We start from the raw sequence: 27,350 nt of genomic DNA, 5'->3' as shown, positions 1-27,350 counted from the left end.
GGTGGGGCATTGTATTCAAGTGCATGACCACCCGAGCAGTACACATAGAACTCCTTCCGACCATGAGTACGGACTCATTCCTCATGTCCTTCCGGAGATTCACAGCGCGAAGAGGAAAACCGTCTACGTTGTTGTCTGATCACGGGACAAACTTCAAAGGCGGAGAAAGAGAGCTGAGAGAGAGCTTCCAAGCCATGGGCCCAGAACTTAAGACCCACCTCGCTCCCTATCAGATCGAATTCCAGTTTAACCCCCCGAACGCCCCTCACTTCGGGGGAACCTGGGAAAGAGAAGTACGTTCCATAAAGACAGCTCTGTACGCCGTGCTTGGGGCCCAGACCGTGGCGGAAGAAGTCCTCACGACAGTCCTCACAGAGATCGAGGGAGTATTGAACTCAAAGCCCCTCGGTTACGTCTCAAGTGATGTAGCAGATGTCGACCCAGTCATCCCCAACACTCTCTTGATGGGGCGGCTGGACCCTGCGCTTCCACAGACGGTGTACAGACCTGAAGAAGCGAACGGCCGAAGAATGTGGAGGTACAGTCAAATATTGGCTGACCAGTTTTGGAACAGTTTCCTCCTCCACTACCTACCGTCTCTCCAAACCCGTCAGAAGTGGGTAAAGGACAGAGACAACTTACAAGTGGACACAGTCGTTATGATCATAGACCAGTCACTACCCCGAGCTATGTGGCCGGCCGGCCGCGTAAGCAAGGTGATCACTGGTGCCGACGGGAAGGTCAGAGCGGCAGAAGTTATTGTCCAAGGGCGGACCTACACCCGACCCGTGGCGAGGCTGATAGAGTTGCCGAGGCTCCCTGACTCCCCTGATGACGATCATGACCCACGGACTTTGTAGATTGCCCTACTCCTCACAACAGACATTGAGCAGTTGACTGGACTATTAATCTGTCTCCCTTAACTAATTAGGTGCAGACTAATTAGGAGGCGGCTGTTGTGAAGGGCCAGATTAAAACTGAGAATCTACCTTTATTGTTTGATATACTTTGTATATTATTTATATATACACGGAATATCCCTTTACCTGCGTTCAAACCAGAGTAATATTCGCTCTCCTTATTGGACAACGCCCTAGGCGCCACCTCGCAAGCCCCCAACGTCAGGTTCAAAGACAAGTTCAGGCATGTCAGAACATGCCCGGAGACAGCGTATTGATCCCAGACAAGGACTGCGGTTTGGGACTAGATAATCACTTAAGTATATATACAGCGCAAGGTGCGCACAGCAGTAGATCACCTGCTTGTCCATCTAAACAAGCCAACATAGTTCATCGTGTAAATTGAGCACTCGTGCGTTGAGAACATGTGCGAATAGAATAGTAAAGTGTCAGAGTTTAATGCAGTAACGTCAAGTTCGACCTTATCTAATGTGAAGTAAATAGTCGTTCATTTATTGTATATCGTGCAACCACAGTTCGTTCGTGTGTAGCATTACCCAGCGGTTCGTCGTGTTTTAGCTAGTGTACCTTAGCCAGGGTGTGTGGCCTAAATACGTCGCCCGCACCCGAGGAGGCCTAGTCGGAGAACAGTTGGACATGTGCACAGGAGAACCAGCGTCGGCGATTGCAGAACCATTACTGGTTGGATTATATTGATTTGGAACGTGTTACCCGGAGAAGAGCCTCGTTGATTTCCACTATCGTTTGGGATTCAACCTTGTGAGGATTACAACTCGGGCTGGCCTCATGGACAGAGGCTGGCTAGCTGTCATCATTGCTATCGAGCATTTGGATTACAGTTATTGCTTTGCTGCTGATCGTTGGATTTACAAGGACCGACTCCTGTACGTGGAGTCTCTTTATTCTTCATCGAATCAGACTGAGTATCCGAACATTCCTCTACCCTCCAGGCCTTACACCCCGAAGGGAACCCATTGTCTCCAGGCGGTACCAGCGTTGCCTTATATAGTTGCTATTATACGACAGGTGGCGTCAACTTAGACCCATCGTAGGAATCCTGCTATTCCCAGTGACTCATGCTGCTGACTGACTTTATTCATATTCTTCGCCATACAAGCGCGACCCTAATTCTCATTCTGTAACCTAATGTTGCATAATAATAAAATACCCTCAAATACTATTTCTTTGTCAATGCCGTGTTCTTGTGAGTGTTCACCATCTATATTCGATGTACTGTCTGGCCAGTAATTAAAGTACATAACTAGCAGTGGTTTAATCTATCACAATCTTTAATACAGTCAGGGTTTTGTAACCCCTCAGTTACACTTTGACTACTGTTTTTTTTGTTTAATTTCTTTATTACAGGAAAAGTAGTATGTACATTTACATTCGTCAGTATTATACATTCTCCATCTTTTCTTCCCCTTTCATTTCCCCTTCCCCTCCTTCATACCCACCCCAGCCCCCCCACATCGAGGTTTTTAGAAAATAGGAATAAAATAACGATAAAAAATAAGGAAGTGTAGTTAGAGGTGTAAGTCTCTTCGTTGATAGTCAGGGTATCGATGTGTTGCAGAAATGGTTGCCAGGTCACTTGGAATGTTTCAAGGGAGCTCTTTAGGGAGAATCTGATTCGCTCAAGCTTAACGCAATGCAGTATCTCATGTATCCATCTGTTGTGAGTAGGTGGGGAAGGGTGTATCCACTTAAATAGAATAAGTCTCCTAGCGAGGAGGGTAGTAAACGCCACAACTCGTTTTGCAGCCCTAGATATTATCGTAGGGGTATTCGGGATTCCGAAAAAGGCAGTGAGTGGATCTGGGTCTAACGCCACTCCCAGGACCCTACCCAGTGTATCGAATATTGTAGTCCAAAACTCTGTGAGTTTGGGGCACGTCCAAAACATGTGCATATAATCGGCTGGAGATTGTTTACATCTATTACACGCATCCGTTTGACTACTGTTTTTGATAGGGTTATGGTATTTACTCTTGGCTACAATTATATTTTTTTTAAACATTAAAGGGGAACTATCTTATAAATGGCCTTTTTGAGTGTTTAGCATTGTTTCCTAGCTATGTGAACTTATATTAATATGATCTATGTCTCAAAATTCTCATATTGGCGCATTCTTCCAATTCTCCTCTCACAATATTCACCCTCACTGAACTGAGTCGTTTGAAAATGTGCCTATATGTGATGTCATATAGTCACTGCTGCATGTTAATGTTCAGGCGAACACGACGGTGCACAGTGGTTTAGGTGGCGCCCTGCAGCCCAGGCTCAAAACAGCTCGAAATCTTGAGATAGAAAAATGCTGTTTTTGAGGACTTGATTAGAAATACAAAACAATGAATAAAAAAAATATATATATTACAGAGGTGTTCCATAGACTCACAGGAATTGTGTAAAAGTGCCCAAATAGTGAAAGAAATAGTAAAATAGTTCCCCTTTAACCTCTTAACATCCAAGGGCCCACATGTGGACGATTCTTTGCCGACCTCTAGTGGCTCGGGTGTGCATTTCTTTTAATACAATATATAGGTAAAGCCATAGGCGGCGGATGGGCTTATGATCAAGGTAGGCTGTAATAGGAACGCCCCCTCGCGTGTAGCGCGAGAAAAATTTGACCTTTTATTTTTGGTTTCACGCAAACTGTCCAGGTTCTGATTTCATATACACAACACACACACTACTAGGCTATACTACAGCGAGCCCCACTCATTTATATATAGTGCCAATTAAGTGTTCAAATGAAGGCATCCAATAATATATGAACCATTGTCTTACCTTAATGCAGATAAATGCGACGTTTCGTCTTGGTGAGAATTGAATCACAAGTTGCAATGAAGTGAAAGTTTTTCGTAATTTAGATCTCATCATGCTTTGAAAACAATGTACATACAGTAGCTCTAAAAAGTTTCCACGATTTGATGAACTCGGACTCTCATCATGTCCTCTTAGAGCAAGCCCTTGTTTGCCAAGATAAAACAACATACAGCCTCAGGTGATCGCTAGTTATGCCTCCTCGCTTCTCTACAAAGCGATCGGCAGGCTGAAATTCAGAACACAGATGTTTGCTTTACTCTGCGTTTAACCTGAGCCTATGCGTGATTGGTTACTGCCTGTATACCTGGAATGTTAAACGCTGCCACAGATTGACACCTTCGTCGTTGACACCTCGGCCAGCGAGCCGGCTGCAGCACAAGACACACACTAGCCAGCAGCCTGGAATGTCAACGGTGTCACCACACCTACCCATTGACACCTCCGTCGGGGCGACCCCCCCCCCCCCACACACACACACAGACAGGCTGCCTAATTCTGCAGTATGCCCAATATTATTTATATATAAATGCTAAATATTTACATCAGACATGTACAGACAATGTACAAACAAACAATAATTCTACATATTAGGTACAGGCAAGCATATGGTGTTAGAGTTCTGCAGGGATGTTGTTGACAAGTTCTTTTTTAACCATGTTTTGAAGTGGGGGTGGGTGGGGGCTCCTGCCAGTCTTCAGTGTATTCAGGCCGTCTGGAATGTTAAGTGTCACCACACCTATCCATTGACGGACCCCAGCCCCCCCACACACACACAGGTACACAGGGGGAAAAAAATAAAGGCTAATTTTTTTTTTTTTTTTTTTTTTTAAATAAATAAAAATAATGTGTCGACTGGTCTGGGAAGGCACAGCCTGCCCCAGCCTTATACACCCGCCGCCCATGGGTAAAGCCCTATTTGTTGCCTGTCGATTGCCCTTTCAGGTGACAAAATCCGTTCATGCTGATATGTGAGGCGTGCCCCAAAGTACACAAAAGTACACATTACCACCCCCGACTCCCGGGGCTCTAGCTCCGTCAATCATTTGGCGATCTCGAAAATCTTGATATGATAATTGGGGATCTAATAAGGTCTCTATTGATCGATTTATAATAAAGAAAAGCAGGGTCCCCCTATAGGTTGACCTTAAGGCTTAACAATGTAGTACTTAAAGTGGCAATCCGATCCTCATTTCTGTTTATTTTGGCGACATCTATTGGTGATAAGTGGTCATTGCTGTTGTAGTTTTGCACTGTATTGACTGTTTCCAACTACTGAGTTAATCTTCTATTCATTCCAAACTGCCGTTGCTGCTGGTGATCCTGTGTGCTAGATGATTTTCCCGGGAATATCCTACCAGACCACCAGTGTTTAGAAAAGCAAATGTAAAAAATATTCATGAACAGGTAGAATTATAGGTAGAATCACTATTGTATCAGTTGGCCATAGAGAGTGGCAAAATAGACATTTATTCATATGAAAATGTTAGAGATTATTACTTTAACAGAGATGTGCCTATACCAGCCCATTAATGTGAGCCTGAAGCAAAAGTTGCCACAAAGCTCATCTGATTTACAATTTTGTCTATCTATATTCAATTCATACATTTTATTGTTGATATCTATTATTTATTGACTGGAAGAAACCAAGGAAATCTTTTTAGAAATGGAAACGACTGATTCACATAAACCCGCTGTGTCTGTGACCTTGCAGTGAGTCTGAGACGACTTGCCATCTGAATAAACATTTGTCTGCTAGGCAGTGAGGTTTTATGCGGCACACACCCCTCCACACACACACACCCCTCCACACACACACACACACACACCCCTCCACACACACACACACACCCCTCCACACACACACAACCCTCCACACACCCCTACAAACACACACAACCCTCCACACACACACACACACCCCTCCACACACACACACACACATGGAGGGGTGTGTGCGTGGAGGGTTGTGTGTGTTTGGAGGGGTGTGTGTGGAGGGGTGTGTGTGTGGAGGGTTGTGTGTGTGGAGGGTTGTGTGTGTTTGGAGGGGTGTGTGTGTGGAGGGTTGTGTGTGTGTGGAGGGTTGTGTGTGTTTGGAGGGGTGTGTGTGTGTGGAGGGTTGTGTGTGTGTGTGTGTGGAGGGTTGTGTGTGTTTGGAGGGGGGTGTGTGTGTGTGGAGGGGTGTGTGAAGGGGTGTGTGTGTGGAGGGCCCTCCACACACACACAACCCTCCACACACCACCCTCCAAACACACACACACACACCCCTCCAAACACACACAACCCTCCACACACACACAACCCTCCACACACACCCGCCTCCAAACACACACACACACACACACACCCCTCCAAACACACACAACCCTCCACACCCACACAACCCTCCACACACACACACAACCCTCCACACACACACATCATTGTGACAGGGGCGTCTTTTACGGCGCCGCCTGTTCATTACTCAGGGCCCAGAGCAGCCATCATCAAGGAGCATTAACCACTCAGCATCAATCATCCCGTGGTGGAGAGAAACTCTTGGGCGGGAAAAGGAGGAGGTGCAAATGGGCCACTCTGTCTGGAACCCCAAGAACATCTTTCATTACCATAGATGGCCGCTAAGTGCTGCGGGGGGGGGGGGGGTGTAGGCCTACCATCTCCATCCAGGAGTTGACGCTGACCGTCACCGGGTCCACCGACTCCACGTAGTGCCACCAGTGCCGGGGGACGTACAGCACCTGAGAGAGCGGCACAGAGAGACACGAGGCGTTTCACGGCCATTCAAGATTCAAGAGGTTTATTCATCATATACATACACAAGATTATTTTAATTTGCAGAGGGAAAAGGAACGAGATGGGGCGAAGAAAACGGAGGACTGCGGCCATAGGCGTAGGTTTAGGGGGGGGGGGGGTTGCAGGGGACATCAATATTGAGAAGAGGTCAATTTGTCCCCCTCAAAAATATAGCTAATATGAAAGACAACCCCCTCCCCAAAAGAGGTAAAAAATAACAGGGTTGAAACATTTATATACCCTTCTTACTTGTAACTATATATTAACCAACAATGTCAGACACCCCTACGGGACCATACCATCTCAACCCCAAAATACAACCCAACACATGTGTGATATGTTTTTAATGTGCAGAAACAATACAGGAGAATATATATTTGAAAGCAATGCCTGAGAGCCTTACTGCATCATATTCCATTACATTTGTGTCAATCAGAGGGTACCTGAATGTCATCTTTTCCTTTACATAAATAAAGACATTTCCACCATAAATTGATGCAGAAAAGGCACGGATTGGCATTGTTGAAACCAAACCTACGCCCCTTGCCTACAGCTAACCTGTGTCTGTGTTCATTTGATCCATCTTGAATGGCAACAAACTAGCCTCTCTCAGCCTTTCACAGAACATAAGGACGGCCTAAAATGACACAGCTGGCGAATCTGTGAATGAGGGAAGGTAGGGTGAGGGAATAAACAATAAACAGACCGTCCACTAGATGGCAGCATAAGTCCTTTCTACCTTTCTGCCAAGGAGGTTCGCCCCATTCATGACTGCAGCTTTTATTGAAATGTCCAAGCCTTATTGATTCCCCTCAGCGGCCCTAATTAATTCACGCACTGTGGCCTGACAAGGGCAGAGGAATGCCCCATGCTTTGTTTGATATGCAGAGGCAGCCCTATCAATATCTGGTAGGGAAATCACTGTCTACCCTCAGCATCCTGGCAGTATCTCAAGTGTTGGCAGGTGAAATATCGCTAAGTGTCCCAAAGTTGATGGGATCCTGTGGGACTGGTCTGGACTTATTACACAAAACTCAAGTGATGGGGATGAGACTAGGTCCAGCCAAAACACAATACCATCGGTGCCTATTGCTCTTCAGAATTAGAGTGCCTTTTTCCATTGTCAGCGAAATCACAAAAATCACAAGAGCTAGTTTGAGCGGTAGCCTATAAGTGGTCCTATCTAATCCCTATTATTCCACTCACCGCGCCGCTTAGGAGGTCATACAGTGAAGGAAGTAGCCTGTCTTTTTTCGTGATTATAGTATAAACAAGATGTAACCATAAGGGGTCTGGGTTTGGTGGTGCAGACAGGAAGTTGCTACGGCTCTAGTGCTAGCAGAAAGTGGATGGGATGGGTGGCTAATTGCACTGTCAATTATTTGACTCCTGTGTAGAGCAAACGAGTGCTCCTGGAATCTGGAAGACTGAGAGAGAGAGAGAAGGAAAGAGATACACAAGGAGGGGTTGAACCATTAAGGAAGGCTATCGGAATGATTGAGAGTTGAATAATTGATTTAAAGGCAGTCAAGGCCATTCCTAAAAAGATATGCTAATCATAACATTATTCTTAGTGACAGCAGCAACACCTCGACCCCGAGGTGTTGATCAAATTAACCCTTTCACTACCACACTACCAAAGGGTTAACCCTTTCACAGCGATAATACAGAAGGTTAACCCTTTCACTGCCACATGACAAATGGTTAACCCTTTCACAACCACACTACAGAAGGTTAACCCTTTCACTACCACACTACAGACGGTTAACCGTTTCACAGTGATAATACAGAAGGTTAAACGTCTGTAGTGTGGTAGTGAAAGGGTTAAACCCGAGCTGACCTGGTGGTTAATGGAAGCAGATGGAGGTGAACGTGAGTGAGTGATCTACTGGCCTGCTGGCCTAGACATGACCCTGCAGTGCTATCTTTCTGACTCGACACCTAGAATGAGAACACGGCCCACTTTAATAACACAGCACGCTTTAATAACACAGCCCACTTTAACACTTTGCATGCCACGCCTGAGATTATTCGGGTTATTACCCCCCGGGTTGAATGCCCAATCACGAGAATATTTGTTTGTTCTCTTTTTTTTTTTTTTTTTGCGATCTGAAATCATATTTCATCAACCGTGTCTACCGTTGGAAATTCAGCTACCTCAGACTCAAAGCGCCCCCTATCGTCTCCCAGATGGTAATTCACCCTTTTGGATTGAACTCAATGAAAATTAATGAGAAAAAAAAACCTGCACTCCACATTTTACTTCTCACTCATGCAACCGGCGTCTACCAGCTTCATGCTGGACTCTCGGAGCAGCGGAGATTATGTGTTTTACAGTATACACGGTGTATCACTAAAAGGAGCGATTTTTTCAAATGGCGATCAGGAATTGGAATAATCCATTTGGATACCATCTGATCTCAAGTAAGGAATCTATGTTACCAGTCTAAGGATAATCAGATCCGTTTTCACGGATATATAAGCTTTTATGTGATTATGTGATATCGCTGTTTGACTGTGCGCGCCGTCAGGAAATAGGAGACTTGATTTTCGGCTCGCCGCAAGAGCGTGCATGCGTACACATATACTATCGATAATCTAGCGTTTATTTGAAAATTTTCATAAATAGGCAGAAAAATGACAACGTTCTAGAATATTCCAGGAAAAGGCGATTATCAGGGAATCTCTTCTTTTTTCCGTGAAACCGAGTGCTTTTCAGAATGGTAGAAAACGGAAATGAACCGATAAAAAAACAATCTGCTACGACAATGTTGAAATGAAAATGAGTCTTTGATAAGGACGGGCAGATTAGACACATAGCCATAATTTAAAACATAGATTAGGCGATATTAACGCTAACATTGAAGTGGCCCTGGGCATTCAAGGGACTAATAAGAAATTTAACTTTTTTTTTTAATCTACTTGTTCTCCTTATTTTTCTATTTTTCTCCCATCCCAATTTCGTATTGCCAATTCTCCCCTCCCCTGTCTTGAACGTTGCTAGACTATGCCTCCCACTGGTCGGCTGTAGTGAGGATAGAAGCCTTGCATCATGTGTCCCCTCCGGTACACGAGGAGGCAGCCTGTCGCATCTTTTCACCAGACAGCGCAGTGGCGAGGAGTAACACGTGGGAGGCTCACGCTGCCCCCGATACTTCCTGTCTCTGCTGTGCAGGCGTCACCCAACCGACCTGTAGGAGTCGCTGTCCTTGAACTGGAGAGCCTGGACTGGTCAGATGAGCTCAAGAACCACCAGAGTTCCCCTAAGAACCACCAGGGTAAAAAATCGCGCTGAGCCGTGGATGCACACTGAAATACTGACCGCTATGAAAGCCAGAGACAAAAAATGCTCTGAGTTTCGTAAAAGTCCATCTAAGCTTACCAAAATCACGAGCAGTGAACTCCAAGCCCACGTGACTGAACTCAAACTAGAAAGAAACAGACTAAGAAATGACGTAAACTCCATGATAAAAACTGCAAAAAAAAATTTCATCAATGACAAAACTGAGGAAAACAAAAATAAACCACGTGAACTTGGAAATTACTCAATAATCAACTAGGCTGCAGAAAAAAACAAAAAAAAACAGGTTCTCAAACATAAACATAAAGACGGACAACACGCCCATCACAGACAAGCTGGATGTAGCCAATTACTTAAACACTTTCTTCACAAACATAGCCACAACACTGGTAAACAAACTACCCTCCCACTCAGGGCAGTATGGGGTAGAACACATAGTAGCATACTACAAGAACCTAGGCGTCCACAAAGACGACTTCAAACTGGAAATGGTAACTACAGATGAGGTACTCAAAAAACTGAGCGCCCTCCAACCGAACAAGGCCACTGGCCATGACAACATCCCCTCCAAATTCCTCAGAGACTCAGCAGCCGCCATCACCCACATAATAAACCTCTCCATAAAACAGGGACACGTCCCCAAGGACTTCAAAATTGCGAGAGTAACACCCCTGCACAAAAAAGGCAGCAAATTAGACCCAGGCAACTATCGCCCTGTTTCTATCCTTACATCCATCTCGAAAGTCATGGAAAAAAGAGTATACGAACAGGTCGAAAAGTACCTCGCGGAAAAATATCTAATCTACGAATTCCAATCTGGCTTCAGAACATCCCACTCCACTGACACATGCCTTCTCTATTTGAACGACCACATCAAGCAAGAGGTGGACGCGGGCAAATACTGCGGCATGGTCATGCTGGACCTACAAAAGGCCTTCGACACTGTCAATCACACCATTCTGATTGACAAGCTAAAAGCAATTGGTTTTGATAGTCTATCAGTGAGCTGGATACAATCCTACCTGGAGGGGAGAGAACAGATGGTGGAGGTAAACGGTACCCTACCCCCCCCCCCCCCCTCACAGTGAACTGTGGTGTTCCACAAGGAAGCATACTAGCACCGCTACTGTTCCTAATTTATGCAAATGACATGTCGTCAGCTTGTGACTGCAACTTGTTCCTGTTTGCAGACGACTCAGCCCTGCTGGTCTCTGACAAGAACAAGTTACAGGTTGAAAAAACCCTCTCTTCGGTTCAAATAACAAACTCAGCAAGACCGACGGCTTCTCAGTTACAGTGGGTGACAATATTGTCACAAGGAAAGATGAAATTACCTACCTGGGTTCCATCCTAGAGGCTAATCTTTCCTGTGACAAAATGGCATCCAATGTAATAAAAAAAGTCAACCAACGAACTCGATTCTTGTACCGGATCTCCTCTCTGGTAAACAAGAATACCCTGAAGACTCTGGCAGGAGCACTCATTCAAGGGTACTGCGACTATGCTTGCACCTCATGGTACCAAAGCACCTCAAAGGCACTAAAAACCAAATTACAAACATCTCAAAACAAACTAGTCAGACTACTGCTTGACCTGACTCCTAGAACCCACCTCACCCCTGCCCACTTTGACAACCTAGGATGGCTTAGAGTAGACGACAGAGTACAGCAACTTGCAATGGGCCTGGTCTACAAGATACACTACACGACCAAGGTACCCATGTACATGTCAAAATACTTCCCAAAGGTCAGTGAATACCACGATCACAACACCAGAGGGAGCTCCACAAATCATGTTAAACCCAGATTCGGCTCAAACAAGGGACTAAACACGTTTCGCAATTATGCCACATCAATGTGGAACGCCCTACCCAAAGCTGTGAAGGAATGTGAATCACTACCCACTTTCAAAACCACTCTCAAAGAACACCTACGGGAGACTGCAAATCGAAACTGGCCCCTACAAATGTCCTAACCCAGTTGTACAGTAAATGACCAAGTATGGCTTTGTCAGTATTCCAATGTACAGTGTACAGGTACTCTGGTCTGCATCCCCTTAACAATTGTATGTATTGAGCTGTACTGTACTGTACCCATTCTGCAATCTGTTAATAAACGTTTCAATCAATCAATTCAATCACCCATCGACTTCCACCCGCTACCTCTGTCAATTGAGATAGTATGACGACTGGCCCAAGCCGCAGGCAATGCTGACACCGGGAACACAGCACACTTTAATAACATGGCCCACTTTAATAACATGGCCCACTTTAATAACACGGCACATGCCGCAACCCGCTTCCCGTTCCTTGTGAGTCTATGCTCCAGTGCTTCTTCTGAATGGGCTTGATACTTTATTGAGGCGGACAGATTGGAAAACACTTCCATATCACTAGAACGCCTACCTACGGCTAATCCCGAGGTGACAGACTACTACAGGGAATCCAGTTTTGAATACTAAAAATTAACTATTATCTTCCCAATGTACACATGTGCTAAGAAAATAGATTTGCTACAGATGTCGTGGTGAGTTCATTCTACCTGTATCACTGGCACATACTTTTATAGCATTCAACACCCTCTCTATGGATACATTGCACTGCTGTGTGATGAGTATGGCCTTAGCATACCATGTGTCAATTATAAACAAGCAATAAAGCAATAGTTTATGGTTACTGTGTCTATGCCATAAATCCTTTGATGCATAAAACTAGGCCTATTTCATGACATCATCTACGCTCAGTAGAGCAGGCGGCAGTCACACGTTAGGTGGGGCTTAAATGGAGGGGGCGGCGCAAACATAGACCAATGAAAGCAGATCACCCTGCATTATTCATATTACAACTATGCACTATATTTGCATACAGGAAGAGTGTAGGAGTCGACGCTGCACTGATTTTTATGTTGCATCGAATTTATAGTCAACTTGAATCGCCTGCCAACTCTGTTAGGGAAATGTTCTTTGATTTTTCTAGCGCCTTCAATACTATCCAGCCACATATCCTAGCAAACAAAATTATTCAGTTTAAACTGCATAATTCAACCATCACCTGGTGCATGCCATATCTTGTTCCTCTACCTCAGTTTGTTAGGCTGGATGATATAACTTTTTTTTGTATAGCACTTTTCATACAGAGGTTGCAGTTTTGATTGATTGATTGAAAACTTTATTAACAGCTTGCAGAATGGGTACAGTACAGTACAGCTCAATACATACAATTGTTAAGGGGATGCAGACCAGAGAAAGACTTTCGTCGTGTTTACATCAGGGTCCCCCATTTTCAATTCATCATAACATATATGACATACACGACAGTACTGCTACATCTATACATTTATGACATACCAGATTTGCAAATACAGTACTGTTTGTGATACAAAAAGAGCCCAGAAAAGAGAGTATATACATTTGACGTAGAAACTGTACATTGGAGGAGGTTGAGGAGGTGGAGTGGGGTTGGGGGGGGGGGGGACTGTACATTGGAGGTGGTTGGGTGGGGGGGGGGGGGGTTGGGTAGGATGGGTGGGTGGGTGGGTTGGGGACACTGTACAACTGTACAAGCAAAACTGTACATTGGAGGGGGTTGGGTTAGGACATTTACAGGGGCCAGTTTCGAATTGCAGTCTCCCGTAGGTGTTCTTTGAGAGTGGTTTTGAAAGTGGGTAGTGATTCACATTCCTTTACAGCTTTGGGTAGGGCGTTCCACATTGATGTGGCATAATTGCGAAACGTGTTTAGTCCCTTGTTTGAGCCGAATCTGGGTTTAACATGATTTGTGGAGCTCCCTCTGGTGTTGTGATCGTGGTATTCACTGACCTTTGAGAAGTATTTTGACATGTACATGGGTACCTTGGTCGTGTAGTGTATCTTGTAGACCAGGCCCATTGCAAGTTGCTGTACTCTGTCGTCTACTCTAAGCCATCCTAGGTTGTCAAAGTGGGCAGGGGTGAGGTGGGTTCTAGGAGTAAGGTCAAGCAGTAGTCTGACCAGTTTGTTTTGAGATGTTTGTAATTTTGTTTTTAGCGCCTTTGAGGTGCTTTGGTACCATGAGGTGCAAGCATAGTCGTAGTACCCTTGAATAAGTGCTCCTGCCAGAGTCTTCAGGGTATTCTTGTTTACCAGTGAGGAGATCCGGTACAAGAATAGAGTTCGTTGGTTGACTTTTTTTATTACATTGGATGCCATTTTGTCACAGGAAAGATTTGCCTCTAGGATGGAACCCAGGTAGGTAATTTCTTCTTTCCTTGTGACAATATTGTCACCCACTGTAACTGAGAAGCCGTCGGTCTTGCTGAGTTTGTTATTTGAACCGAAGAGTGCTTCACAACAGTAAAAAAATACAGGCATAAGCGAGCATAAAAAAGATAGACAGTAGCAAGGTATGGTAAATCACAGTGTTTCACATTAGGATCTAGCATCCCAATAGGCTCTCTGTTTACAGTTTCATTCAGTAATACAAATAATAAAAATTGTTTAAAATGATTCAGTTTAAAAATAGTCTAAAAATTATAAAATAGAACGGAAATACAACAGGGTATTTAACATACAACAGAGCAGTGCATCAGTAAGAAGTAAAAAGTGTGATAAAATAGTTATAAAATTAGCATAGAACCGACACATGAATTTGATAGGCAGTGTATAAAAGTAGGCAGGGTAAAAATAGTGCAGGTAAGTACAATTTGTGTCAGGATATCCCTGATGTTTCATTGAAATGCCTGAGCAAAGAAATAGGTTTTAAGCTGTCTTTTGAAGATGTCTAGCGAGTTGGCTTCCCTGATGTTTTGGGGTAGTTTGTTCCACAGTTTTGGGGCATAGTTGATAAAGGCTGCATTACCGATCCTCTTTTGACTGTTTCTGGGAGCCTCTAGTAGTCCAGCAACTGATGATTGATTGATTGATTGATTGAAAAGTTTATTAACAGATTGCAGAATGGGTACAGTACAGTACAGCTCAATACATACAATTGTTAAGGGGATGCAGACCAGAGAAAGACTTTCGTCTTGTTTACATCAGGGTCCCCCATTTTCAATTCATCATAACATATATGACATACATGACATACAGATAGACAGTACTGCTACATCTATACATTTATGACATATCAGATTTGCAAATACAGTACTGTTTGTGATACAAAAGTGTCCAGAAAAGGAGTGTATATACATTTGGCGTAGAAACTGTACATTGGAGGAGGTTGGTTGGGTGGGGTGGGGTTGGGTGGGTTGGGTGAGGGCTGTACATTGGAGGTGGGGGGGGGGGGGGGGGGGGGGGTTGGGTAGGGGACACACACACATTTTACACTGTACATTGGAATATTGACAAAGCCTTACTTGGTCATTTACTGTACAACTAGGTTAGGACATTTGTAGGGGCCAGTTTCGAATTGCAGTCTCACGTAGGTGTTTTTTGAGAGTGTTTTTGAAGGTGGGTAGTGATTCACATTCCTTTACAGCTTTAGGCAGGGCGTTCCACATTGATGTGGCATAATTGCGAAACGTGTTTAGTCCCTTGTTTGAGCCGAATCTGGGTTTTACATGATTTGTGGAGCTCCCTCTGGTGTTGTGATCGTGGTATTCACTGACCTTTGGGAAGTATTTTGACATGTACATGGGTACCTTGGTCGCGTAGTGTATCTTGTAGACCAGGCCCATTGCAAGTTGCTGTACTCTGTCGTCTACTCTAAGCCATCCTAGGTTGTCAAAGTGGGCAGGGGTGAGGTGGGTTCTAGGAGTCAGGTCAAGTAGTAGTCTGACTAGCTTGTTTTGAGATGTTTGTAATTTGTTTTTTAGTGCCTTTGAGGTGCTTTGGTACCATGAGGTGCAAGCATAGTCGTAGTACCCTTGAATGAGTGCTCCTGCTAGAGTCTTCAGGGTATTCTTGTTTACCAGAGAGGAGATCCGGTACAAGAATCGCGTTCGTTGGTTGACTTTTTTTATTACATTGGATGCCATTTTGTCACAGGAAAGATTAGCCTCTAGGATCACAGTGTTCTTGCTGGCGTGTAGAGCTTTGTATGTACATTTACATTTACATTTAGTCATTTAGCTGACGCTTTTATCCAAAGCGACTTACAAGTTCTGTACGACAAGCCATCAGGAAGGGCACAACTCTATCAGCTGAGCAACAATGTTCATCAAAGTGTTGAGTGCTACAGTGTAGGTTAGTTTATTAGGACAAGTGCATGACAGTACGGTTAGTTAGGGTTAGATTTTTTTTTTCTTTTTTTTTTTTTTTTTTTTAATTCAGATAATGGTTGAAGAAGTGCGTCTTTAGTCGACGGCGAAAGATTGGACGTGATTCGGCTGTCCTAACTGGGGTGGGTAGTTCATTCCACCATTGTGGGGCAAGGACTGAGAATAGGCGACTTCTCTTTGATGACCCTCCCGGAGCTTGGATAGGAGTAGGTCTGAGGCGGCCAGAAGATGCAGAGCGTAGGGGTCTTGAGGGTGTGTAGTTAGAGACCATTGACCGGAGGTAGGCGGGAGCGGTTCCCTTTGCCGCACGGTATGCTAGGTCGAGGGCCTTGAAGCGGATTCGTGCAGCAATGGGGAGCCAGTGCAGGTCCCTAAGAAGTGGGGTGACATGGGCCGACTTCGGTAGGTTTGAGATCAGGCGGGCCGCTGCGTTCTGAATGAGTTGAAGAGGCTTAGTGGCAGTGGCCGGGAGGCCAGCGAGCAGTGCATTGCAGTAGTCGAGGCGGGAGATGACTGTTGATTGGACGAGGAGTTGGGTGGCTTCTTTTGTCAGGAAGGGGCGTATCCTTCTGACGTTGCTCAGGAGGAATCGGCAGGTTCTGGTCGTCGCTGCGATGTGAGCAGAGAAGTTCAACTGGTCGTCGAGGACAACACCAAGGTTCTTGGCGGTCGGGGACGCAGTCACAGCTGCATTCTCGACTGTGATTGAAAGGTCGGTTAGGGGGGAGGATTTGGCCGGCAGGTGGAGCAATTCTGTTTTGCTTAGGTTCAGTTTGAGGTGGTTGGACGTCATCCAGGCTGAGATGTCGGACAGACAGGCCGAGATCCGCACAGAGACGTGGATATCTGAGGGAGGGAAGGAGAGGAAGAGTTGAGTATCGTCGGCATAACAATGGTAGGAGAAGCCATGAGACGTGATAATGTTACCCAGTGATTTAGTGTAGAGGGAGAAGAGAAGGGGTCCTAAAACCGAGCCCTGGGGGACACCCGTCCGCAGGGGGCGGGTGGCCGACAGGGTCCCTCTCCATGACACTTGGTAGGAGCGGTCATTGAGGTATGATGACAGCCATGTCAGCGCAGAGCCAGCCACTCCCATTCCTGCGAGGGCCGCAAGGAGGATCTGGTGGTTGACTGTGTCGAAGGCTGCAGATAGATCTAGGAGAATCAGGACAGAGGAGAGGCCTTTCGCTTTTGCTAAGTGAAGTGCCTCTGTGACCGCAATGAGGGCTGTCTCTGTGGAGTGACCAGTCCTGAAGCCTGACTGATTAGGGTCTAGGAGGTCATTCTGTAAGAGATAAGTAGTAAGTTGGTTGGATACAGCACGTTCAAGTGTTTTAGAAAGGAAGGAGAGAAGAGAGACAGGACGGTAGTTGCCTATGACAGTAGGGTTCAGGGTTGGTTTTTTTATGAGCGGCGTGACTCTGGCTTGTTTTAGGGAGGTGGGGACCACCCCCGAGTTGAGTGAGGAGTTGATGGTTGCAGTTAGGAATGGGAGGATGTCTGGTGCTATGGTCTGGAGGAGTGGGGAGGGTAGCTGGTCCAGCTGGCAAGTAGTCGGACGGTTTGACGTTACCAGTGTCAGGGTCTCTGCTTCTGTAATGGGAGAGAAAGATGACAGAGTGAAGGATGAGGTTCTCGATTCAGCATTTGGAATGGGTGGGGGTTGGGAGAAGGAGCTGCGGATGTTCTCCACTTTTTCCTCAAAGAAGATCGCAAAGTCTTCGGCAGAGAAAGATGAGGGAGGGGGGGGTGGGGGGGGAGTGAGGAGGGAGGACATGGTAGCATGCAGTTTGCGAAGATTCTTGGCAGAGGCCTCGATCCTATGGTGGAAGAAAGAAGCTTTGGCATTAGTGATGGTTTTGGAGAATGTTAACAAGAGGTTGTGATATGTGTCGATGTCAGCAGTGAGGCGTGACTTTCTATACTTCCTTTCAGCTGCTCTCAGGACCTGTCTTTGTTCTCTCACTGGATCTGTCAGCCATGGACTGGGTGGGGAACGGCGGGCAGGTTTCTCAACGAGGGGACAGAGCTTGTAAGGAGAAGGACCTTAAAGTCAATTCTAAATGTTACAGGAAGCCAGTGTAAAGCAGCTGCAGAGTTTTGGATTAGCTGAAGCCTCTCTGTGGTTTTCTTAGGGAGACCTGTGAAAAGTGCATTACAGTAGTCTAACCGGCTAGATATGAATGCATGAATTAGCTTCTCAGCATCGTTCTGAATAATAAATGGTCATACTTTTGCTATATTTCTGAGATGGAAGAACGATGTTTTCATCACTTTGCTAATATGAGAATTGAAGTTCAGTTCTGAATCTATGATAACCCAGAGACTAGTGACCTCAGATTTGATCCAAGGGGTTAGTCCTCCCAGGTTCTTTATTAACGTTTCTTTTTTAGTTTTGGGGCAGATAATTAGAATTTCAGTTTTGTTCTCGTTTAGTTTCAGGAAGTTCTTACTCATCCATTTATTTATTGCCAGTAAGCAGTCTGTAATGGAGCTAATCGCTGTATCATTTGGTTCAGCAGATATGTACAGTTGTGTATCATCCGCATAGCTATGGAAATCTACATCATGTTCTCAGATGATATCACCCAGCGGTAACATGTAAAGGGAGAAGAGTAAAGGACCTAAGCAATCAGATGTCAAAAACTGGAGCCCCTCAGGGAACAGTTTTAGCTCCTTTTTTCTTTATACTGCGGACTACAGACACAGCGAGGCCATGTGCCATATGCAGAAATGTTTAGATGATACTGCTCTTATTGGTCTCATCAACAAAGGTAATGACCGGGCCTATAAAAAGGAGATTGACTCATTTGTTCATTGGTGTGATGCCAATTTTTTTACAGCTTAATGTTGAAAAGACCAAAGAGCTAGTTATCAACTTCAGTAGGAAGAAGGTGAATGTCTTTCCTGTAATCATTAAAGGGCAGGAGGTAGAAATAGTCCAGTCTTATAAATATCTTGGTGTCCACCTGGAAGAAGAAAGAAATTCTGTGTTCAAGAAAGCCCAGTCTCAACTTTTTCACTTGAGGAAGCTTAGATCTTTTTACATCAGCAGGTCACTTCTTTATGTTTTATACCAAGGTATCCTTGCTTGCTAGTGTCCTCTTTTATGCTGTGCTCTGCTGGGGGGGGGGGGGGGGGGGGGCAGCATCACGGTCATTGACAAAAATCGTATAAACAAAATTATAAAAAAAGGCTGGCTCAGTGATTGGCCTTCCCCCCGATTCCTTGGAGATCACTATAGCCAAGCGAACAAGGACTAAACTGAACTCTATTCTTTCTTTTGAAGGCCATCCTCTGTATAATGTATTTGATGCTCTGCGAAGCTCGTTAAGTGACAGGCTTTTGATGCCTCGATGCTCTACTGAGCGACTGAGGTCCTTTGTTCCTGCTGCTGTTAAATTCGAACACCGCTAGCTCTGTATTGTGAGGCTCTCTTCTCTTTTCTTTCTACTGTGTTATGTAACTCGTACTGTATGTTAGTGTTTCCTGTTTGTGTATTTGTACTCGCTCTGGTGGCAAACCATGTTTCCCCTCTGGGATTAAGAATACAAAAATACCAAGGCGGTTAGGTGGCCGAGCGGAGATTGCGTTCGTCACCAACCCCGGAGCTGTGAGCTCACAGCTCCGGGGTTGTCACCAGCTTGGCTGGCCGTCTGCACTAATACAAAAATACAAAAATACCATACCATATACACATACATATGCATTTCAATGGACAGTGATGGAAATGAAAAAAAAAAAAAAAAAGAAAAATTGCAGAATCCAGGCTTGCTGTCAGACTATAAGCAACGTCTCGTCCAAATGGGCCCTGTAGTTTGTGAGATTAGCTGTGGACAGACAGAAACGAAGAAACGAAGACAGACACAGGCACGCAACCGATCACATAATCCCCTGCCTGCTGGAGATAAGAATTAGTGTATCAAAATTTTCTTTTACCTTTAATTACCCAGAAACACTCAACCACACAACCACAGTCCTCTGCTGTTGGCCACTGAGCAGCTCCACTGGAGCAGTTGGGGGGTTATGTGCCTTGCTCAAGGGCAGTTCAGTGGTGGGTACTGAGGGAGGTGAGAATGTTATTCAATCTACTACGTGATGGCGCCTGTGTGTGTGGCTTGCCGCCTGCCGCTGTCAGTTCTGTTCGTGTTTGTACTGGTTTTGTCATTTAGCTTAGTTGTAACGTTAGTTTAGGTTTGTGTTAACGTTAGATAATGTACAAAATAAACGTTTTCCGCTGCTATAAACGTCGCACTTTTATTTTGAAAACCCCAGAAAGGAAGTCATTATATTTGCTTTACCATCCTGTTCTGTGTTAGCTCCGGTTAGCTCCGAGCGTGCAGTAGTTAGTATTATATTATCAATACCAGCCATTGGATTACTGTTTTCTAAATTGGGGAGGCTTTTAATCGTCAAGGTAAGAGGATTATAAGTCATGGTTAGAGCTGCCGCGGTATTGATATTTTCCTTACCGCACAAATTTGCGTAATATTTCATACCGCCGCAATATAACCGTTGGAATGCATTATTTTTATTTTTATTTTTTAGTAGTAGTCTACTCTTTATAGCATATATCCTGCCTCTAGTCTAAATGTCTATCTTTAGAGGATGACTTTGCAGCATGAATATTGTTTGGGATTCGGCAAGCACGCATTCGTTATTGAAAGTGAAACACGGATTCGAAGTCTCCCCTCTGGTCGTGCGCCGTTCACTCGGTGTCGCGGGCAGGGGTGGTAGGCTGGTAGCGCCCGGTGGTTACCCCCCCGACCCTTTCTTCTTCTTATTATTATTATAAAGTTACTACTTGATTAACAAAGGCATTCATTTTGTGGCATTAACGTTATATAGTTACACGTTCAATAACATCAGCGTATTTACCGGACCATAGCAAGGCAAGCATTACTCAATTCATATCTCCGTTCCTTCCTTTGCTCAGAGCGTGCTGAGTTGTGCACATTCTGCGGTCTGTTTCAATCAGACAAGTGTATAGAACGAAGGGCTTTTATTATAACATTCGTTGCAGTAAAATCATTATGCCTCGTTTAGTACTCCTGTGGACTGGAGCTCTGGTAGTCCACTCCGGCGGGGAGCTAATGTTATTAGCCTTGTTGTGATCAATGGCTAACATCCAGGAAGTAAAAACCGAATAGGCGCTTGCCGATTGGTGGTAACAGCAGAGACGGGTGCAAGCGGTGTGACGTAATTGGCAGATTCGACTGTCAATCAAAAATTTTCCCTTGCATTGCTTTGGTTGAGAGTATTATTATAAAAAACAGCGTTGATGCGGTATTCAGTTAAACGCTGCGGTGGGCGTGACGTAACAGCGATACCGCGGTATTGCGGTAACCGCGGCAGCTCTAGTCATGGTATCCATAAACTTCAATCGGTTCGGATCCTTTGAAGGAATGAGAATATCAACAAACACGGCTTCACGTTGAAACCACTGACTGCGCCCAGAGACTCGAGTGGTTAGGCAAAAAAAATGTCAGAGTATATTTGCTTATAAAACGTAATTGTCTAATTCAATTATTTTTTATTTCTCCACGTGGTGAATACACAGGTCACAACATGTTTACAGGAACGTTTTGGAGTTGTATTTGGTGACTGTAAGACCCTGTAGGGAACGTCAGGCTCCGGCCTCCCCCCACTTCCAGTGATGAAGCTAAGCTACGCTAACGGAGCGACTGTTCCCAAAGCTAAATGCACGCACAGAGACAAAAAAGGTATGTATCTTCTTGTCTAACTCCAGGGAAGATGTTAAATAAGCTAATTTCCCAAAATGTTGGAGTTTTCCTTTAAGTCAAGTGCCCAATGTTGGATCATAAAAGTGCAAAAATGGTCGGCCCATAAACCTAAAGGGATGAATCAGTGCCACCGACCTGCCCGGGCAGCAGAGTGACGGTGTGGCCCCCGGCCCGGCCAAACTCAGGGAACCTCCGGAGGTCTGGCTGGAGAACATCCACCTGGCTGAAGACACTGGACTCCTCGTAGGGGATCCTGGTCGGGTACAGCCTTGCTGTGTCCCCCGGAGGGAACAGGTGCCAGCGCTTCCTATACACAGAGGAACAGCACACTGTCAAATCACCCAGTAGAACACTAACCCCTCTTACTGTCATGAATGAATGAGTTGAATGAAAAAGTTTATTTTTGAACATGTATTCTTCATATTCCTTCAAACAAATCACGGTATCTAGCTCCGTCAAACAGAACAATCATAACAACAAAAAATTTAAAAAAAAAATTTAAACAATAAAAAAAAACATAAAAAAAAGGAATTATATATGCACTCTTCCTACTACTATACCAATATGTCTTTACTACTATGCACTCATCACTGCAGCACCCAAGTTTCAGCACTGTTTGATGAACATTGTTACTCAGTTGTAAGAGTTGTGCCCTTGCTGCTGACTTGTCGTACAGAACTTGTAAGTCGCTTTGGATAAAAGCGTTCAGCTAAATGTAAATGTAGAATTCACTTTGGAAATCAATTAAATCCCGTTCCCTGGATTATTAGTTTGTCTGGCGCGGTGCAACCAATTGCATTGTGCCAAAAGTGTAAAACCTACCCAAACCTACATATTTCTAATGTATATATTTGACTGTATTGTTATTCCTATTCTTATTTTAGATTTTTTACTACCTAAATGTTCATTGTGAGCGAACTGTGGTGCTGAATTTCCCTCGGGATCAATAGAGTACTTCTATTCTATTCACACACTGGGCAGACGAAAAACGAATGCTACCAGTAAATAGAACACCTAAAATACAATTACCGATACATAATGTGGAAATAATAATATGATACATTTGGATGAAACCAGATGCAAATCGTGAAATGCAGCGATTTCTTTTTGCAACAATCCAAACCTTTACAAGTGAGGGTGCATTCATTGGTAAAGTTCACCTCGAGTTCGCCCCGACTCACGAGCCCACAGGTTTCAATTGACATTCTGCTACGTGTCCGCGGATTAACAGCATCAAGAGAGCGGAGTCCAATTCTTTCCTTTCAATTTAGATCACTGTCGAATCAAAAGAGCCCGAGACCCAATTACCAGGAGTGAGATGAAATCACCGTTCGCTTGGGAGAGCGGCGGAGATAGATAAGATACAAAGGGAACCCTTTTCCTTTTTTCCTTCATATATATCACAGACCCTCGGCGAGCCACAATGGAGCCTGTGTTTCTCGGTTCAAAGGCACCTCCTCTCGTATCTCCATCCCCCTCCGTCTCAAGTGGGTGTGCTAGAAATGATCACATTTTGTACCAAAGTGACTGCGCCAGTGTTGTCCCCCTCCTCCCGCCCCCTTATGGGGGGAGTGGAAGGCACACTGTCTCCCTCCATCAGCGGTGAAAAGAGTGAACTTGCCCCGTTCCGAGACAGCTGGATGAATGGGAGGAAGACATAATGCCTCCCATCGACGATTCGACTCCGGCCTCCATTGTCTGGCGCGGCACTCTACACTTCCCCCCCCCGCTGCTCGAGAGCCTTTTCTTTCCACAATCAGGCTTTATTCTTACTGATTGACCAATTCACTGAATAACAAGAGGAATCAATCGAGGGCGAACCGAGGAGTTGACACAGGGGACACACCGGTGCAGAGTTGCAGATGCTCGCATCGAACGTGGCGGGAAACTAAAGGCTAAAAATAGGGTGTCTGTACCAGAACGAGTTCCCCAATTCTAAAAACGCAATACCGAGTTAACAACACGGCATGAATACCAAGAGCCACGAATGACGTGTCAGAAATCGAGGCAAAGCGACTTGATTTTCTGCATTTGTAACACAAATATTAGAAAAATACTAAGTCTTTTACTAGTATGCACGAGTAGGAATCTACCTTGCCTATATTACTAACTACTATGCTAATATGTCTATACTACTATGCCCTTAGCTGCCAGAGTTTTACCCTTCCTACTGACTTGTTGTACAGAACTTGTAAGTCGCTTTGGATAAAAGCGAAATGACTAAATGTAAAATGTAAATAATGTGTCAGAAATCAAAGCGACTTTAATTTCTGCATTTGTACCACATCTCACTCTAAAAAAGGTGAAAAATAGATTCTATCTCAATCAATCAGTTTTTGGTCCAGCGACCCCTAACTAATGGTCGAAGTCTAAACTCTTCCGTAAAAAGTGATGGATCAGGTCGGTACTGGGTATGGGCCTGTTCTTTAGGGTTAGCATTTACGGTTTGGTTTGGACAGTTGAAAAAGTGTAATCGGTGCATCCCTTGTTGTCGGTATGTGTCTGTGTTCATCCCAGTGTCTTCTTACCTTCCTTGTACCTGCAGTACCAGGTTGCAACCATAGGAGTCCTGGTGGCAGGGCGTGTTGGCCCCCTCTGTGCCGATCCATAAGGTGCTCTCTCTCCCGTTACGGCCCAGGAACCCAAACTCGGACCACGGTACATCCTGCCAAGATACACCACGTTTGAGTGGAAACATTCAATGGAAAATCATATGACCTAATAACTTTCATTATTCGAAGATCATGAATCCCACTTCCAGACGTCAGTCGAAATGCCATGAAAGGTAATCCGTTACCACGCCGCCGTATGAGTAGTTAGTCTGCACACCATATGGCAGACCACATGGTCCATACAAACACAAACACCACATGGTCCATACAAACAAACACCACATGGTCCATACAAACAAACACCACATGGTCCATACAAACAAACACCACATGGTCCATACAAACAAACACCACATGGTCCATACAAACACAAACACCACATGGTCCATACAAACACAAACACCACATGGTCCATACAAACACAAACACCACATGGTCCATACAAACAAACACCACATGGTCCATACAAACACAAACACCACGACCACATGGTCCATACAAACACAAACACCACGACCACATGGTCCATACAAACACAAACACCACGACCACATTGTCCATACAAACACAAACACCACAACCACATTGTCCATACAAACACAAACACCACGACCACATTGTCCATACAAACATAAACACCACGACCACATTGTCCATACAAACACAAACACCACGACTAGGGATGCCCCGATCGATCGGCCACCGATCGGTATCGGCCGATAATCAGTATAAATATGCGATCGGTGATCGGTGATAATGCTTTATTTTCGCCGATCGTCAAAACCGATCTCACTCGGTGAGTTCTGTCTCAGACACCGGGAGCTGCACACACTTCCACACAGTGGTGCGGCGTCTGCTCCTCCCTCCAGCCCCTCCCGCACGCAAACACGGTGTAGTCTAGTCTAAATAAATAAACATAATCACAGTTATCTACCTCAACAACTGCATGTACGCGTCTCCCTGAGCTAACATTAGCTACCGTTACAAAATGACCCAGTCAACCATTCACTTCCAGTCCAATACATGATGAGGCATTGTCTAACCGAGCGGTATCTAGCCGGCCAGCTACTGATAGCTCCTGACATCAACAAACGCTCCAGCAAGTCTGTATGATACCTCCGCTAGCTCACGTTAGCTGACGCCAGCTCACTGTTCAAAACTAAATGTCCCACTGAACTAAATAGTTCACTGAGGCGCTGTATCAACGTTATATAGCCGGCCAGCAGTAGCCACAGATAGCTCCTGATATCAATGTTTTATAACACTCATTCAATGCGTATTTGAGCTGAGGGTATGTTGTTGAATGTGATCAATAGGGTCCAGCTGCAGCTCCGGAGAATCCTGGCCGTAGCTGCAGGCTACTCGAGTATGGGGCCCAGCTGCAGCTCCGGAGAATCCTGGCCATAGCTGGAGGCTACTAGAGTACACACAGACAGTGGAGCTTGTTGCGTGGTGGCGATGTCTCGCAGATAATACAAGTACAAGTCTAATTATATAATATATATATTTTATTAAAAAAAAAAATTATATAAAATAATTAAAAAAAAAATGTAATCAAAAACGATCGGTATCGGATCGGTATCGGCCGATATGGCTCACGACGATCGGTGATCGGTATCGGTGGCAAAAAACGTGATCGGGGCATCCCTAACCACGACCACATGGTCCATACAAACACAAACATCACGACCAGATGGTCCATACAAACACAAATACCACATGGCCCATACAAACACAAACACCACGACCACATGGCCCATACAAACACAAACACATCAAAGGAGATTTATAAGACAGAGGACTGATGAATGTCAGTCAGGCTTACATAAAATCATACTGTGAACATTACACGATAACAGGTGCATACCGACATCATCACAGCTAATGTGATACATGATAACAGGTGCATACCGACATCATCACAGCTAATGTGATACATGATAACAGGTGCATACCGATATCATCAGGTGTGAAATAGAGCTGGTAACAGGTAATCGAAGGTGTTAAATGTGGAGAGAATTGTATAGTCTGCAGGCGCTCCGCCGGGCCATCAATCACTCCAGGCGCTGTCATAGTGCAGAGGTATAATGAATGCATTACCATATTCACAGTGCTGTAAATGACAAGACTGGACGCTCTCTGCCTCTGGCAGTGTGTTTATACGGCACTGTTCCATTGTAAAAGGCTCCGCCTGCCTGTCTCAGAGGCACGGCTTCAGCAGACCTGTAAAAAGTGCTGTTCGACCTCCGCAATGAGCATTCATTACCACGGTATTGAAAGCAAGAGCAGGCGGCGGCGTCTGGGACAGAGTGAGCTTTTAAGCCGCGACCGCCTGAGGCCCGAACCAGGAGGGAGAAAACAGCCACTGAAAAACTTTGATTGGAAATGTCAGGAAATCAGTAGTGAAACTCTGTCTGCAGGTAGAAAGGTTTTGCTTTCTTTGATTTTGAAATAAAAATACAAATCTTACTTTGTAGTTTCTCCTCTTGCAGATGATTAATGCACTTGTTATGACGCCTCCTAAGCCTCCAAAACTGTAGGTCCGATTGCTACCAAATCTTTTGTGGATCATTACCGGAACAAGCTTATCAAAGATTGTATAAGGCTCATTGATCTCCAATTGTGGTTTGAAGATATTGACCAATGAACTTCAAAAGGGGGTGGCTCAGCACATCAAGCCCCGTAAAAATCAGTTAATCAAAGCAGAGTTTAATCACTTTCTTTAACTCTTCAGGGATGTCATAGGTGCTTTTAACAAGTGAGAACAACTCATGTATCGGTAACAAAGCTTTGATTGAGCAAAGCAACCTTCAGACAGACTATAGATTCCGCCAGAAACACTTATAACACACTGCGATAGCTATTAGCCGAGACAGAGAAGGTTGCTCTGACCTCAGTCTTTCGGATGCTTGTTTTCCCATCAGACCACACAAGCGTGCATCTATTTCCATTAGCTTGTA

At 44.8% G+C, this 27,350-nt stretch overlaps 1 protein-coding gene across 1 annotated transcript in view; it reads right to left on the bottom strand.

Annotated features, from left to right (window-relative positions):
• hspbap1 (hspb associated protein 1) overlaps positions 1 to 27,350 on the bottom strand; it is a 110,275-nt gene that overhangs the window by 12,568 nt on the left and 70,357 nt on the right. The window contains exons 4-6 of the mRNA XM_084309546.1: positions 24,307 to 24,443; positions 21,914 to 22,085; positions 6,401 to 6,484 (exon numbers count right to left, since the gene is read on the bottom strand). Of these exons, the coding sequence (XP_084165672.1) occupies positions 6,401 to 6,484; positions 21,914 to 22,085; positions 24,307 to 24,443 (393 nt within the window). The remainder of the gene's footprint in view (positions 1 to 6,400; positions 6,485 to 21,913; positions 22,086 to 24,306; positions 24,444 to 27,350) is intronic.

The sequence above is a fragment of the Notolepis coatsorum genome (genome assembly GCF_963971535.1).
Source record: "Notolepis coatsorum genome assembly, chromosome: 3".
NCBI lineage: Eukaryota > Metazoa > Chordata > Actinopteri > Aulopiformes > Paralepididae > Notolepis > Notolepis coatsorum.
This window is presented reverse-complemented; position numbering and strand designations above follow the sequence as displayed.